General features: G+C 40.5%; 1 protein-coding gene across 2 annotated transcripts in view; it reads left to right on the top strand.

Annotated features, from left to right (window-relative positions):
• Positions 1-3,243: 3,243 nt before the first annotated feature.
• Positions 3,244-14,952, top strand: part of UHMK1 (U2AF homology motif (UHM) kinase 1) — a 27,288-nt gene continuing 15,579 nt past the window's right edge. Inside the window, exons 1-4 of one of the 2 annotated variants that reach the window (XM_006873424.1) lie at positions 3,244-3,663; positions 5,390-5,682; positions 6,341-6,532; positions 10,771-10,865. In XM_006873424.1, the coding sequence (XP_006873486.1) occupies positions 3,396-3,663; positions 5,390-5,682; positions 6,341-6,532; positions 10,771-10,865 (848 nt within the window). In that variant the 5' untranslated portion in view covers positions 3,244-3,395. The remainder of the gene's footprint in view (positions 3,664-5,389; positions 5,683-6,340; positions 6,533-10,770; positions 10,866-14,952) is intronic. The other variant, XM_006873423.1, reaches the window with a different exon arrangement.

The raw sequence follows: 14,952 nt of genomic DNA on the forward strand, positions 1-14,952 counted from the left end.
CTGAGCATCTTTGGGCTAAGGCTTATGGTGTAGTGCTGTGCCCTTTGGGCATTTATCAGTAGCACTCAAGGAGCTTTGTAACATAACCTTGGCAGGGTAGAGGCCAGGCCAAGGGACTGAGGGCCAGAGAGAGGCTTGCCTCTGGGCATGGCTGGAAGGAGGCTGTCCTGAACAAAGAACTGTATCCTAAACACTTACAATCCTAAATTTTAAACTTTTAACTTCCATAATAAACATTATAAATGTGAGTATGGTTTGTGAGCTCTGTGTGGCCATTTCAATAAATTATTGAACACAGGTTAGAAGTAGAGAGTGCTGTGGGAGGGATGGTTGGGGTCAGAATTGGTAAAGAAGGTTGTAGGAGAGAGGCCTCACAGAAATTGTTCAAGGACTGACGATGATGGTGATTCTCTTCCCCCTGTGACGTCAGAAGATGTCAGACATTGCCCCACACCCTAACACTGCTGTCTTAGACTGGGTCCTCAATGGAGGTAAAACCAGTGAAGCTTATTACTTACTTGGTTGTAGAGGCTGATAAGTTACAAGTACATGGGTCAAATGTCAAGCTGATAGCTTCTCCTGATTCATGTATCTGTTGAGATTGATGATTCCAAGATCAGCAGGTAAAATGGCAGGCCATTGTCTGGGGAGGTGAATCCATCCCAGGTTTGTAGGTAAGATGGCAAGCTACTGACTCACAGTTTCCAGAGGCTAATGGCTACCAGGATCAGCTGCTGGGTGAAGTCCAAAAAACTGGAGATCAAATGATAAGTCAGGTGCAAGATCCAGATTCAGCAAAAAACAAGTGATCTTTACTAGCATGTCCACATATATTGGAAGCAGGTCACAACCTCCATCCCACTCCCAAGGCAAACTCCCTTTCAACTACCTGACTGCTGTAAGCAGACCTCATCATAGAAGTGATTGCATTATATCTTATCTCATCATCTTATCTCAACTATATCATAACTGCCAAACTATTGAGAATCATGGCCAGCCAAATTAACTGTAATACCAGCATTTCTTTAAAGCATTTCTACTTTTGTATCTTGAATGAGAATGATATATATGTCAAATTCATCCTAACAAGGCTAAGCTTCTTTAAGCCAAAGTTTAGTTCTATTTTATCTCTTCCTTCTATTTCTAACTTAATATTTTTGTGTTTTCTATCCCCCCCCCAATCCCAAATTTCTGTATTCATCCCAAGCAGATAAATGGTTGTACTTTTTGCCTCAGAGGAGAGATGTGGTTGCATAATCCCAACATGTTCTGAGTCTACTTGATGTTTGTGTTCAAATAGCCCAAGCCCTTAAAATATTAGAGTGGATTTCAGAATAGGGGAAATATCTATTAGAAATAGCAGGAATGTGCATAGAACTCTCCCTAGTCCCGATTCTGAATGGGTCAAGCAGACAGAAATAAGTCTGTCTTATGATGGTTGATAACAATATGGTTGAAAACAATATGATGGTTGATAACACTGAAAAGCAGATAGGTACTCGCCTCTCCAGTTTGTACTATATTAACTACACCACTTTCCTGGGAACTTAGATTTCAAAACCCTGCAGATCATGATGGGGCAATTGTCTGACGTCAAATTCCTGCTACCTAAGCAGAATGGAGCTTAAAATACAAAAGTTACAGGAAAGTAAAGAAGGCCCTACCACCCATGTTGGTACCGACTTGATGGCAACTAACAACAACAACAGTGGCCTGTATGTTGCAATGATGATAGAATTCATATCACCAGTATTTCAAATACCAGCAGAATCACCCAAGCTGTCAGACTAAAACAGATTAGTAAGAAAGAACTAGTCTACTTCCAAAATTAGCCAAGGAAATTTTATGGCTCACATAATATTGTCTGAGATTTCCACTCACTTATTTTGGTCACGTCATCTGGAAGGGACAAATAACTGTAGAAGTGCATCATGCTTTGTAAAGTGGTGGACCAGCAAAAGCTAGGGAAACCCTCAAAGGGATGGACTGACACAGTGACCTCAACTATGAGTTCAAACATACCAACAATGATGGAAATGGTATAAGACCAGGTCACCTGGTGTTATTTTACAGGGTCATACAGGTTCAACAATCCGTTGAGAATTTGCCTTTCCACCACAGAGATTAAAATTAGAATCTACAGTTTAACAACATGTGTACATAAGAATCACCTGTGAGTCTTTAAGAATCACCTGGGAGTCTTATTAAACTGTAGACCCAGATTCAGTATTGCTGGGCTAGAAATGCAAATTCTCAGCAAGAGGTTTGAATTCTTAGTTCTTTTATAAATGGGATTGCCACGGTGTGGCGCTGTGGGTTAAAGCGCCAGACTGCAAAGCCCTTTGAACTGCAAGGTCGGCAATTCAAGCTTATCAGCTGCTCCTCGGAAACCCTATACATAGTCGCTAAGAGTCGGAATCAACTCAATGGCACTTAACAACATGAGTCAAAACTCACTCCATACATGATTTAATTGATGGATTGAGATTCGTATTTGCTACACTCATTACTCAATATATTTGTTGAATAGTGAAAAATAAAAAAATTGTGAATGATCACATTTGTCCAGGGAGGATGCTTTTAATAACGCACATAAGCAAAATAGACTGTGAGGAGCACAAGGGCCTGGATTCCCAAAATTACTACTGGTGATGACCCTGTGGTGGTTGTGATAAACTATCTATTTTACCAGTAGGATATTTCCCTTGGGTTACCTTCTAAGAGAAATTTGTTGTTGTTAAGTGCTGTCAATTCAATTCGATTCGATTCATACTGACTCTCTATGGGGGGAAGGGTCTTATAAAAAGGAGCTCTGGTAGCTTTTACGAGTCGGGCTGCTAACCTCAAGGTCAGCAATTTGAAACTACCAACTGCTCCACAGGAGAAAGATGAGGCTTCCGGCTGCTGTAAAGATTTATAGCCTCAGAAACCCTGTACAGGATCACTAGGAGTCGGTACCGACTGTACAGCACATCACGACCATGACGATGAGTAGGAAACCACTAGGTGGCACGCAACCACTACCTCCATAGGGTTTGCAAGGAGCGGCCAATGGGTTTGAACCACCAACCTATCCTACAGCCCCACACTAGCACTCCAGCATCTCTTTACTCTCCCTGTTCTTCAAATCTAATTCTTCAAATCTCCACTAGACCCTGTCCCCTCTGGGCCCGCCTCCTTACATTTGTAGGATTGGCTCTCCCTATTTCCGGTTTCTGGGAACCCGGCACTCTACGACTTCCTGTGTCATGGCGGCCTGAGGTCCCAGTAGTTGTCGGAGCGGCTGCAGGTCCTTCCCTGCGGAGCCGCTGGCCCGGCTGGCGGGGATGTGACCGCAGGCTCTTTCGGCCCCGGGCGTCACGTCAACTCCCGTGTCGTGCCCTCATCCTACAGCGATGGCGGGGTCCGGCTGCGCTTGGGGCGCGGAGCCGCCGCGGTTTCTGGAGGCCTTCGGGCGGCTTTGGCAGGTACAGAGCCGCCTGGGGAGCGGCTCCTCGGCCTCGGTGTATCGGGTGCGCTGCTGCGGCACACCCGGCTCGCCCCCGGGCGCCCTCAAGCAGTTCTTGCCGCCCGGAACCACCGGAGCTGCGGCCTCAGCCGCGGAGTATGGTTTCCGCAAAGAGAGGGCGGCGCTGGAGCAGTTGCAGGGTCACCGGAACATCGGTAATTGTCGCTGTCTCCCATCTCTCCTTGCCCACTTCTCGGTCCACTCATAAGCTCCCCTCTTTCAATCTGGCCTTGTCTTTCGTCCTTTTGGAGGGGGCGGGTGAAGCGGTTCTGTCCTCTCATTTTTACCCGACCCAGGCCTCTTTCCCGCCCCCTTTTCCCACGGTTACTGTTCGCAATACGTCGGCTTTGCTCCTGCCTGTCACTTAGTTGTTATGTGCCGTCGAGTCGGTTCCGACCCATAGCGGCCCTGTATAGGGTTTCCGAGGAGCACCTGGTGAGCTTGAACCGCCGACCTTGCAGTTCAAACGGCTTTGCAGTCTGGCGCATTAACCCACAGCGCCACAAGCTCCTTAAGTTCTGCTTTGCTTCCGGCCTCTTCAGAGAATGCTGCACCTATTAGCATAGATAATCTTCCCTAGTGTAAGGGAGTTTATCATTGATGGATTTGCATATCCGTGGATAATGAATTTATGACATCACTGTCAAAAATTCACATACTGTAGCTATTGTTGTTGGTGGTGTTAAGTGCCTCCAAGTTGGTTCTGACTCATAACGACCCCCCCCCCCCCCAGGAGTGGCTAGTGGGTTTGAACTGCCAACCTTGAGATCTCAGTCCAGTACTGAGCTTACAGCGCCGCATCAGAAGCCTGATACATATTTACTATGGATTTGGAAGAAATGACTCAGTATTATATAGGAGTCCTTATGGAAGTATGGTGTTTAGGAACGCTATAATTTTGTTCTTGTAAGACTGTTTCATGACTCATTCAAAGTGTAAGATATTTAATGATCACTGATGGTTGATCCAGGAAAACGATCATCACTGTCATTACACCAGACAGAAAGCTTATAATTAGAGCTTTGGTTAGCAAATAAATGTCTTACTTCCTGGCAAACATAATTCATATTTAATTTGAAGAGTGTTCTTTTTATATTATTACCCTAACACATTACTGCACTTTTTATTATTATTTTAAAAGCTTGTAAATGACCTATCACTTTAACCCTTCTATTCAAGAAGGAAGATATTTTTGGGGCTTATACTTGTTGGATTTCTGCAAATTAAGTTAAAATGTCTTCTGGAGAGTCTTGATTTCTTTTTTTAAAATTAAAAACAAATCTCTTCTTTTAATGTTTAGGTTAATTACTGCTGTTTCGGATCAAAAAGCAAGCATCAGCTTGATTGTTACAGATTATGATGTTAATTTTAAGAGAATTATATGTATTTGGTGACTAAGGTGGCTTTGTATGATAAGCACTGGATTTTAAACCACAAGATAAGTGGTTTGAGCCCACCCATTGCTTTCTACTCCTACAAAGATTTACAGCCTTGGAAACCCTATATGGGCTCAACATGAGTTGGAAACGACTGGGCAGCCCTTCCTCAACAAGAACAATATAGTATTTGGATTTTTACTTTTGATCATCTTTGCTTAGCATCTTAGTGCACACTGTTTCACCATTGAGTGGTGAAACAATTTGAATCATTATGACATTTAATTTCTTGATGATAACCAGCTTTCATAGGGTGTCTCATTTTATTAAAACAGTCCAGTTTCTAATAAATCTTATTCCTGGAAAAGATAGATTCTAGTGGAAGCTTCCTTTCTCATTAATGTTACCCGTATCTAATCTATCCCAAATTTATATTGTGTATTTATCTACTTTAGTAGTAACTTATTCCAAATATTAAAGTCTTTGAATTTGCTTCTTTTTTTAGTGACTTTGTATGGAGTCTTTACAATCCACTTCTCTCCAAATGTGCCATCACGCTGTCTGTTGCTTGAACTCCTGGATGTCAGTGTTTCGGAATTGCTTTTGTATTCCAGTCACCAGGGTTGCTCCATGTGGATGATACAGCATTGTGCCAGGGATGTGCTAGAGGCCCTTGCTTTCCTTCATCATGAGGGTTATGTCCATGCAGACCTCAAACCACGAAACATTCTGTGGAGTGCAGAGAATGAATGTTTTAAACTCATTGACTTTGGGCTTAGTTTCAAAGAAGGTAATCAGGTAAGAAACAATTTTCGTCTCCCCCTTTATAATCTAATGTCAAATATTTAACAATAATAACCTTGATTTAGTAAGTACTTAGAAGTCCTGGTGTGGCACTGTAGGATAATCACTGGACCACGAGGTTGGTGGTTCAAGCTCACCAGCTGCTCCTTGGAAACCCTGTCCAGGGTCACTATGGGTTGGAATCGACTTGACAGCACTTAACTACAACGGGGAGCTAGTAAAGTACAAGAGGGCACTAGAATTGTTTTTTTGTTCACTGATTGGGTGGTTCTATAAAGTGCTTTATCCTGTTGCCATTTGGTTAATTGCTGAGTTATTGCTCCTGGTGTTTTCAATGTTTGGACTCTGTATCATGGCAGAATACGTGTGACATTTGTGGCAAATTCTCCACTCCATGGTTCATCAGCTTTTTGCAGTGAATTTATTTAACAGCAGTGCTAACAGGTAAGAGACTATCTATAAAGCATGCCTTCCTTATGAGGTGCAATATGGAAAATGTGCACCTTGTCTATGAGAACTACCCAATTATTGAACAAAAAATTATGGTAGCCGAAGACTAACATTTTTGGCATTGATTGTGGCAGTGGTTTGTAGAGATGGATGGAAAGTGAGCAGCTTTGTATTGATTGTAATATTTACTCCTTTTCTTTAGGATGTGAAGTATATTCAGACAGACGGGTATCGAGCTCCAGAGGCAGAACTGCAAAATTGCTTGGCCCAGGCTGGCCTGCAGAGTGATACAGAATGTACCTCAGCTGTTGATCTGTGGAGCCTAGGAATCATTTTACTGGAAATGTTCTCAGGAATGAAACTGAAACATACAGTCAGATCTCAGGAATGGAAGGTAAACACCAATACTTTCTTTGGGGTCCATAAATCTGAATTTAAGTGAGTACCTTACTTATAATGATTTTCATTGAGGGCTCTGATTTCTTAATGTCCTCCATTTTCTTCTTGCTGCATTTATGCTGCCTTAAATGCCACTCCTGCCTCTTAGGGGTATCGAGCATTTCATTCTTACTGTTCACAGCCAGAGACCTAGCATAAGTTCAGTGGCTGGTAAAATGTATTATGCTTTCCCAAAGAAGCAAAAGTAATTTCCTTCAGTCATTTAGGTGTACATTGTTGTTAAGTGCCATCGAGTCAATTCCGATCCATAGTGACCCTGTATAGGGTTTCCAGGGAGCAGCTGGTGAGCTTGAAGTGCCTGCCTTACAGTTCAAGCCGTTTTGCAGTCTGACGCATTAACCCACAGCGCCATTAAAACCTGTTAAAGCCAGAATCTTTGTAATGCAGAAACTTGTCAAAGAAGGAAAACTCAAATGTTTTTCACTAATAGAAAGTAATGGGTGGTTAGCATTGTGGTTAGCATTGGGCTGCTAACCACAAGGTCAGTAGTTCAAACCCACTAACCTGTAGGAGCAAGATGAGGCTTTCTGCTCCCAAAAAGATTACAGCCTTGGAGATCCTATACAGGGAGTTGTAAGTTGGAACCAACTCAACAGTACACAACAGCAGTAGTAGAAACACGGCATGACTGTACCCTGTCAAAGGTGGAAAACTTACAAGACTTGGAAAAACAAGGTAGCCCTTTTGAGTTCAAACTCTCACAGGTTTCACTGTACTACATTCTAAAGAAGGAGCCCTGGTGGTGCTGTGGTTAAGCACCTGGCTACTAACTGAAAAGTTGGTGGTTCAGAACCACCTGTTGTTCCATGGGAGTAAAGACCTGGCAATCTGCTCCCTTAAAAGATTGCTGCTGTTGTTGTTGTTAAGTGCCTTTGAGTTGGTTCTGACTCATAGTGACCCTATACAGGGTTTCTGAGGAGTGGCTGGTGGGTTTGAACTGCCTACCTTGTGGTTAGGAGTCCATTGGTTATCCTACAGTGCCACACCAGGAGTCCTCCTTAAAGATTACAGCCACAGGAAACCCTTTAGGGAAGTTTTGTTCTGTCCTGTTGCGTCACTCTGCGTCGAAATTATCTTGATGGTACACAACAACAGGTTCTGAAGTACTACTAATACACAGTAGACAACAATCTTTACATAATGCTTTCCACCTAATGCTTTATAGTGAAAAAAGTCTTTCAACTCACAACTTCACTGAATTCTCCCGACAACTCCATGAGGATATTCAGAAATGTTATTGGTTTTCGTTATTTTACAAGTGAAAACCTGGAGGAGGCACAGATACAGAAAACATTTTACTCTGGATCATATATATGTGGGGTGTTACAGATCTGGAAAGGAGCTCTGGTAGCGAAGTGGTTATAAATCAGGCTGCGAACCGCAAGGTCAGCTGTTCAAAACTACCAGCTGTTCCATGGGAGAAAAATGAGGCTTTCTGCTCCTGTAAAGATTTACAGCCCCAGAAACCCTGTGCCAGGATCACTATGAATCGGAACCGACTCCATGGCACATAACCACCACCACCACAGATCTGGGCCTCAAATAATGGAGGATGATTAGCTTCGTATGGCATTTTAAGTAGACCCTCCCTCCACTTGGGCTCACCTTATACTCGAAAGTACAGTGTTCTACCCACATTGCCACGCTGATTCTTGTTTATTCCTTGTGTGAATTATGCTGGTAAAATAACTGCTGCTTTTTTTATGTTGTTTCTGTAGGAACACGTTCAAAGTTCAAGGCTACTAGACATTATTTTATGTTCATAAGTTGGAAATTAATAACATTGTCTTCAAACATTTTAAGACTCTAATATCTTTGACGATAGATAATATAATTCTTAAGAATTACTACTGGCTGTAATATTAAACTTTTTCTTTTTTTTTTTTAATTTTTTTAGCATCTAATACATAGTTTTGTACTTCTGGTATGGTGCTATAGGACAAGTTCAGGGCTGCAAGGTTGGTTTGAACCACAAGGTCTGCAGTTCAAACTCACCAGTCTCTCCTCAGAAACCCTGTACTGGGTTGTTATGAGTTGGAACCAACTTGAAGGCACTTAACAACAACAACAATACATAGTTTGGAGTCCTGGTGTGGTGCTGTGGGATAAGTACTGGACTGCAAGGTCGGTTTGACCTGTGGGGTCCGTAGTTCAAATCCACCCGGAAACCATATACAGGGTCCCTATAAGTCGGAACCGGCTAGACAGCGTTTAGCACCAACATTACATAGTTTATTTATATATATATATTTTTTATTGCCATCAAATTTATTCCAACTCATGGTAACCTTATGTGTTTTAAGAGTAGAACTGTACTCCATAGAAGTTTCAGTGGTTGCATTTTCTGAAGTAGATCACTAAGCTTTTCATTCATGGTGCTTCTGGATGTACTCAAACCTTTCAGTTAGCAGTGAGCATGTTAACTGCACCACTAGGGATTCCCTAAGTTTTATTTATTTTAAACCACTTGTCACCGATTTTGAACCAACTCGATGGCATTAACAACAACAACAATCACCATTAAAACAATTTTAAGGAGCTCTGGTAGCGTAGTGGTTATGAGTTGGCCTGCTAACCTCAGGGTCAGCAGTTCGAAACTACCAGCTGTTCTGATAGAGAGATGAGACGTTCTGCTCCTGTAAAGGTTTACAGCTTGGAAACCCTATGCAGGGTAGCTATGAGTCAGAACCGACTCCACAGCACATACTACCACCATCACCAATTTCTGATATGGAAAAATTAATAGCCTAGTGGTGATATCTCATGCTTACTTTTAGCAGAAAGTGCTGGAGATACCAGTTATTGCCAGTAAGTAAGTACCATTCTTTATCATTGATACTCCCAAAGATTTGAGGCTAAGTATTCTTTCTCTAGTGCTAATCCAAGTATTAGACAATTACTTGAATTAAATTTAACTGGTATCTACTTGGCCCTAAGCCTAGGTCACACTTGTATTTGTGTGTGAAATCTGTAGGCATGATGTGTACTAATGAAATCTCTAGTATTTGCCATCTAAGCAAAATGTTGGTATTGTATGTTTTATCACTTTCCTTGCAGGCAAATTGTCAAGTGGGTACTGTTGACCCTTGAACAACATGGGTTTGAATTGTGCGGGTCGTCCACTTGTATATGTGAATTTTTTTGTTCCTTATTGATGTTGCATTGAGCTCAAGTGTTGCAAATATTTAAAACACAGTGTGAGGCCCATGAGCAGCTTGTTTCTCTAGTTAGGGGAATGGAAGAGAGAGGAGCTAGCAGTTACCAGAGAAAACAACTGCTTATGTGGATAGAGATGATAAGCTTCGTATGGCATTTTAAGTAGACCCTCCCTCCGCATGGGCTCACCGCAGTAACAACAGTAAAAAGCACCCTCATGAGTCCGCACAGTTCAAACGTGTGTTCTACTAGGGTTCATATCTTACATCCACCTCTTACTGAGTTATATGTCATACCCTTAAACATACTTACCATAGTGCTGTCATATGGTATGTATTCGATAAATTTTGAGTGATGACGATGGTCATTTTACTCATATGTTGTTGATAAGTGCCGTTGAGTCGATTCCAACTCATAGCAACTCCGTATAGGGTTTCTTAGGAGCAGCTGGTGGGTGGGTTTGATCCGCAGACTTTGTGGTTCACAGTCCAGTGCTGATCCTATAGCACGACACCAGGAGTACTCATACATCTAGTTCTAAATTCTCAGTTAGCATAGGACCCAGAGAGAAAATAGTATATTCTCATAGGTGTTAGATGTGAGTCGTGTGACAGATATGTTAAAATCTTGCCTCATTTTCCCTTTGATAGTTTGATTTCTTGAACCAATTGACGAGTCATTTCTAAGAGACCTTGACTCGCCTAACACATTCATTTCTTCACTTTGCAATTAATAGCAGTTTTGTGTGGTTTTGCTTTGGTAAAATCATCTAGTAAATAAATGTTCCTAAAATGACAGATACTGTACTAAGGTGCTGGAAGTTAAGAAAAAATGTTCTTCCTCTCTCTCAGAAGCTTCTAATTTATGTCCCTAATCTCCTCCATTAACATTGTTACATTCTCAAAATTGTGTTTCTCTGCATTTTACTTACCAAACAATACAGTACTGTGTGCCTAGTAGTCAATAAATAGAGATTGAATTAAGTGACCCAAAGAAGGTTTTTCTTCCCTTTTTTAGGCAAACAGTTCTGCTATTATTGATCACATATTTGCCAGTAAAGCAGTGGTGAATGCCGCAATTCCAGCCTATCACCTAAGAGACCTTATCAAAAGGTACATTGCATGTACTTCAAGCTTGCATTGGGTACATTTGCTATATGAAGTGGGGTTTTTTGTTGTTTTTACTAAATGGACTTATATTAATATATCTGGTTTGTCCGAGTCTGTAGAGGTTCTAATCGCCTAGAAATAAGGATTTTAATTTAGACTATTCTGTACAGGCAAGCTTCCTTGATAGAATCCAAGTAATCAAAATTCAAAAGATTGCTCTTTTGTTCAAAGGATTATTAAGACTTTTCCTGGTAGGTATTCTCTTCACTGAAAAATGTGTGCCTAACCTGTAGATGCTGAACTGCTATACCTTTGATTTCTTAAAGCTCTGGCATTTGTATATACTTGGTAGGAAATGGGATTTTAATTAAAAACTGAGTTATCTTTTAGACAACAAAAACTTCTTTTGAATAAGGTATTTATTATACTTTAATTACTTTTGAAAAGCCCTTTGAGAGCAGGTAAAGTGTTTCTGATTTCGGAATAGATCTACAGTAGGTATTTTTTAACTCAGAAATAATAGTGTGCAGTCAGTTTTTCAGATTTCTAGCATTATGAATCAAAAATGAATAATCAGTTGGCTAGAAAAGAGGTTTTTTTTTAGGGTGTTTGCTTTGTAAACCTTCAAATTAGTTTTGATTTTGAAATAGTTACAGATTGACAAGAAGGTGTAAAAAAAAAAAAAGTACAAAAGTCCTATGTACCTAATTTCTCCAGTGATATCTTTACTGTAGTACAGTATCTAAACTGGGAAACTGACAGAGGTACAATCATAGATTATATCCAGATCCATCAGTTTTGCATATATTTATTTGTATGTGTGTGTTTCGTATTAGTATTAGATAGCTCTAGGTACTTGATTGACATTAAATATTATAAATTGCATTTTATGTTAGTAAGACATCAGTATAGAATTATATAATGGATTCTAGTCTAGAATTTAAGTCATCTTAGTTGTAAGCTCACCAGTCTCTCCTCGGAAACCCTATACAGGGTCGCTATGGGTCGGAACTGACTCCACGGCACTAAACAGCAACAGCAGTTCTAACATTGACTTTGTTATTTGGAGTTTGGTTTTTAAATAATTTTTTTCCCTCCTTGATAAATACTAACTTTGTAACAGGAAATTGTATTGAAGAAAATTGAAATTATAAACTCATCTATACGACTTATTTAAGGAGCTCTGGTAGTGTAGTGGTTACGAATTGGGCTGCTAACCTCAGGGTCAGCAGTTCGAAACTACCAGCTGTTCCGTGGGAGAAAGATGAGGCTTTCTGCTCCCATAAAGATTTACAGCCTCGGAAACCCTGTACAGGGTCGCTATGAGTGGGAACCAACTCCACGGCACATAACAACAACACATGGCCTTCTTTTCACTAATCTTCTGTATTTGTATTTGTGTTAAATATGTGTGTCATGTTTTACATAAAATTGAGTTTTTGCTAAAAGTTTACAAGCAAGATAGTTTACCGTTTGAAATTTTCCACCAAATTGGTTCATGACATTAGTTACATTTGTCTCAATGTATCAACATTCTCTTTAATCGTGTTCAGTTTGTTCCATTTCTACTGCTCTAGTTTCCCTACCCCCTTATCTTGTCATCTTTTATTTTGAGCATTTGTTGATCGTTTGGTCTCATACTGATGGTTTTTAAGTAGGGCACTGATCTCAGGGGTAATATCCTTATTTTATTTGTCAGTCTGCTGTTTCACTGAAAGGTGTGTCATGGTTCTAAGTTTAAAAAGTATCTCAAGGAGACCTCTGTTTTTTACTGTTCCATTTTGGCCTTTTTTTTTTTTTTTAAACCAGAATTTGAATTTTGCTCCACATGTTTTCCCTCGTTCCGTCAAGGACCAACTATTATAACCCTGATTAAAATGGTCAGTTGCGGGAGCCAGGCATATCTAATTCTGTTTTTAGGATAGATTATATTGTGGTTTATGTAGACTTGTTTCTTTTCTGAACTTTTGGTTACCATCTTATTGTTTTGTTCCTGGAGAGTACAGACTGGTGGTTCCATCTTAAATGACTGCTAGCAAGCTTTTAAAACCCCAGATGCATGATGCAAAATCGTGAGATGTGTGTTTGTTTGTGTTAAACTTTTATTGTAAATTGAGTGAAGGTTTACAGGGCCGATCATCAGTTTTCTTTTCAACAAATCATTGCACTGTACAATCCCCTCCATGCACCATCAGCTAAATAGTATTTACCTCTCTTACTTTTTTTTTTTTTAAGTGTACCCATACCACATTGTAAATATATATTCGTTTAAATGTCCAAAGGGCATATTTTGTAAGCTAGCCTCCTTTCTCAGTCCCTGGGCCTATAATCCTCTGCTGCTCCATCTTTCTATGCCATCACCTCTGCCACTATCTTTGTTGTTGCTTTTCTGATTAGAATCGTCTGTTCCTGAAATAACAGATTAACTGCTCCCCTTTTAGTTACACCTCTTCTACATTTATAGTTGTGAAAATCACCATTAGTCCTGATAACAGTTACTCACATTGAATCATGATATTCTGTCCCGATCATCACCAGACCCATCTTGACAAGAAGAAAACTATTCTGTGGGGATTCTGTCTTACCCTCCTCATTCTGACACTGAGCACCCTAATGAAAGCTTGTGAGCCAGCCACTTTGTGCCTTTATTGTCCCCCGATTTTGGTAGCCGAAGTCTAAGCTGCTTGCCCCTATCAAGCCCAGTGTACTGAGGTGGCAAGCTTGGTCTTTAATATGAAGAATTCTTCCATTTCAGTTGGAGTGGATCAGAATTTTTGTAAACTGTGTTATGCCATTTGATTGAGTTGCCCAATGAGACTGGGTCCCAAGCCTTCAAACCCAAAAGACCAGTGTTGGAAGGTGTTTGGTTATACCTCAGGCTTATCTGGGTTTTTGTCTTTAATAAATACATGTGCTTGCACCCACACATTTGCATTTATATGTACATATAGATACTTCTGGTGAGGCGCTGTAGAATAATCACTGGACTTTGAATCACAAGGTCAGCGATTCAAACCCACCAGCTGCTCCTTGGAAGCCCTACACAGGGTTGCTATGAGTTCAAACTGACTCAGTGGCACTAACAACAGCAATAGATGCTTCTGGTGTGGTGCTATAGCATAAGTACTGGACTGTGGACTGAAAGGTTGGCAATTTCCAGCCACTCCTCGGAAACCCTGTACAAGGTCGCTGTAAGTTGTAACTGACTCGTTGGCACTTAACAATAGATACATCTGTCTTTTCTCGCCTATATGCAAACCTCTATTTGCTGTGGCGTTGTGGGTTAACATGCTGGACTACAAAGTTGGTTCGAACCGCAAGGTTGGCTATTCAAGCTCACCAGCCATTCCTTAGAAACATACAGGGTCAGTGTGGGTCGCAACCAACTCAGTGGCACTTAATAACAACAACTTACAGTATACCATTTGCCTATACCCATCCAGATATGTTCAAACACTTTGTTTTTACTTTGTGCTGTGCTTACAACAGCCACATTCAATGTTACCTACTTTTCCCATCACTGAAAATAACTAGTCTCTATGGGATAAAGCATACTTTCCTCACCCCTCTTATTTTCACCTTTTTTTTTTTTTTTTGATACGTTGCTAAAGTCTATTGGCTAGAATTTTGTTGAAAAATGTTTACATCTATGTTCACAGGGGATTTTGGCCTGCAAATTTCTTTTTTTGTGATGTCTTTGCCTGTTTTAAGTATCAGGATTATGCTAATTTCATAGAAGTAGTTGGGTCTTAATGTTCCTCTTCTATATTTTTTGAAGAGATGAATAGAATTTGTTTCAACTTGTGTGTGAATCGTTTGGTAGGATTCTCCAGTGTAGCTAGCCATCTGGTCCTCTTCTTTTTTAATGGGTCTGCTTAAATTTTCTACCTCTTTGCTAGTTTGGATAGGTAGTTTAGTTCTAGGAATTTTCAAATTTGTTGAAGTTCAGTTTTTCATAGTAATTATTTATGACCTCTTTTTCTCGGTTATATTAGTTGAGATGTCAGTAATTTCATTCCTTTTTGGCTATTTGCTTATTCTGGGGTTTTTGTGTGTATGTGCAGTTTTTTTCCAGTTGAGCCAGTGGTTT

Source organism: Chrysochloris asiatica, unplaced genomic scaffold, assembly GCF_000296735.1.
Source record: "Chrysochloris asiatica unplaced genomic scaffold, ChrAsi1.0 scaffold00241, whole genome shotgun sequence".
NCBI classification, from domain to species: domain Eukaryota; kingdom Metazoa; phylum Chordata; class Mammalia; order Afrosoricida; family Chrysochloridae; genus Chrysochloris; species Chrysochloris asiatica.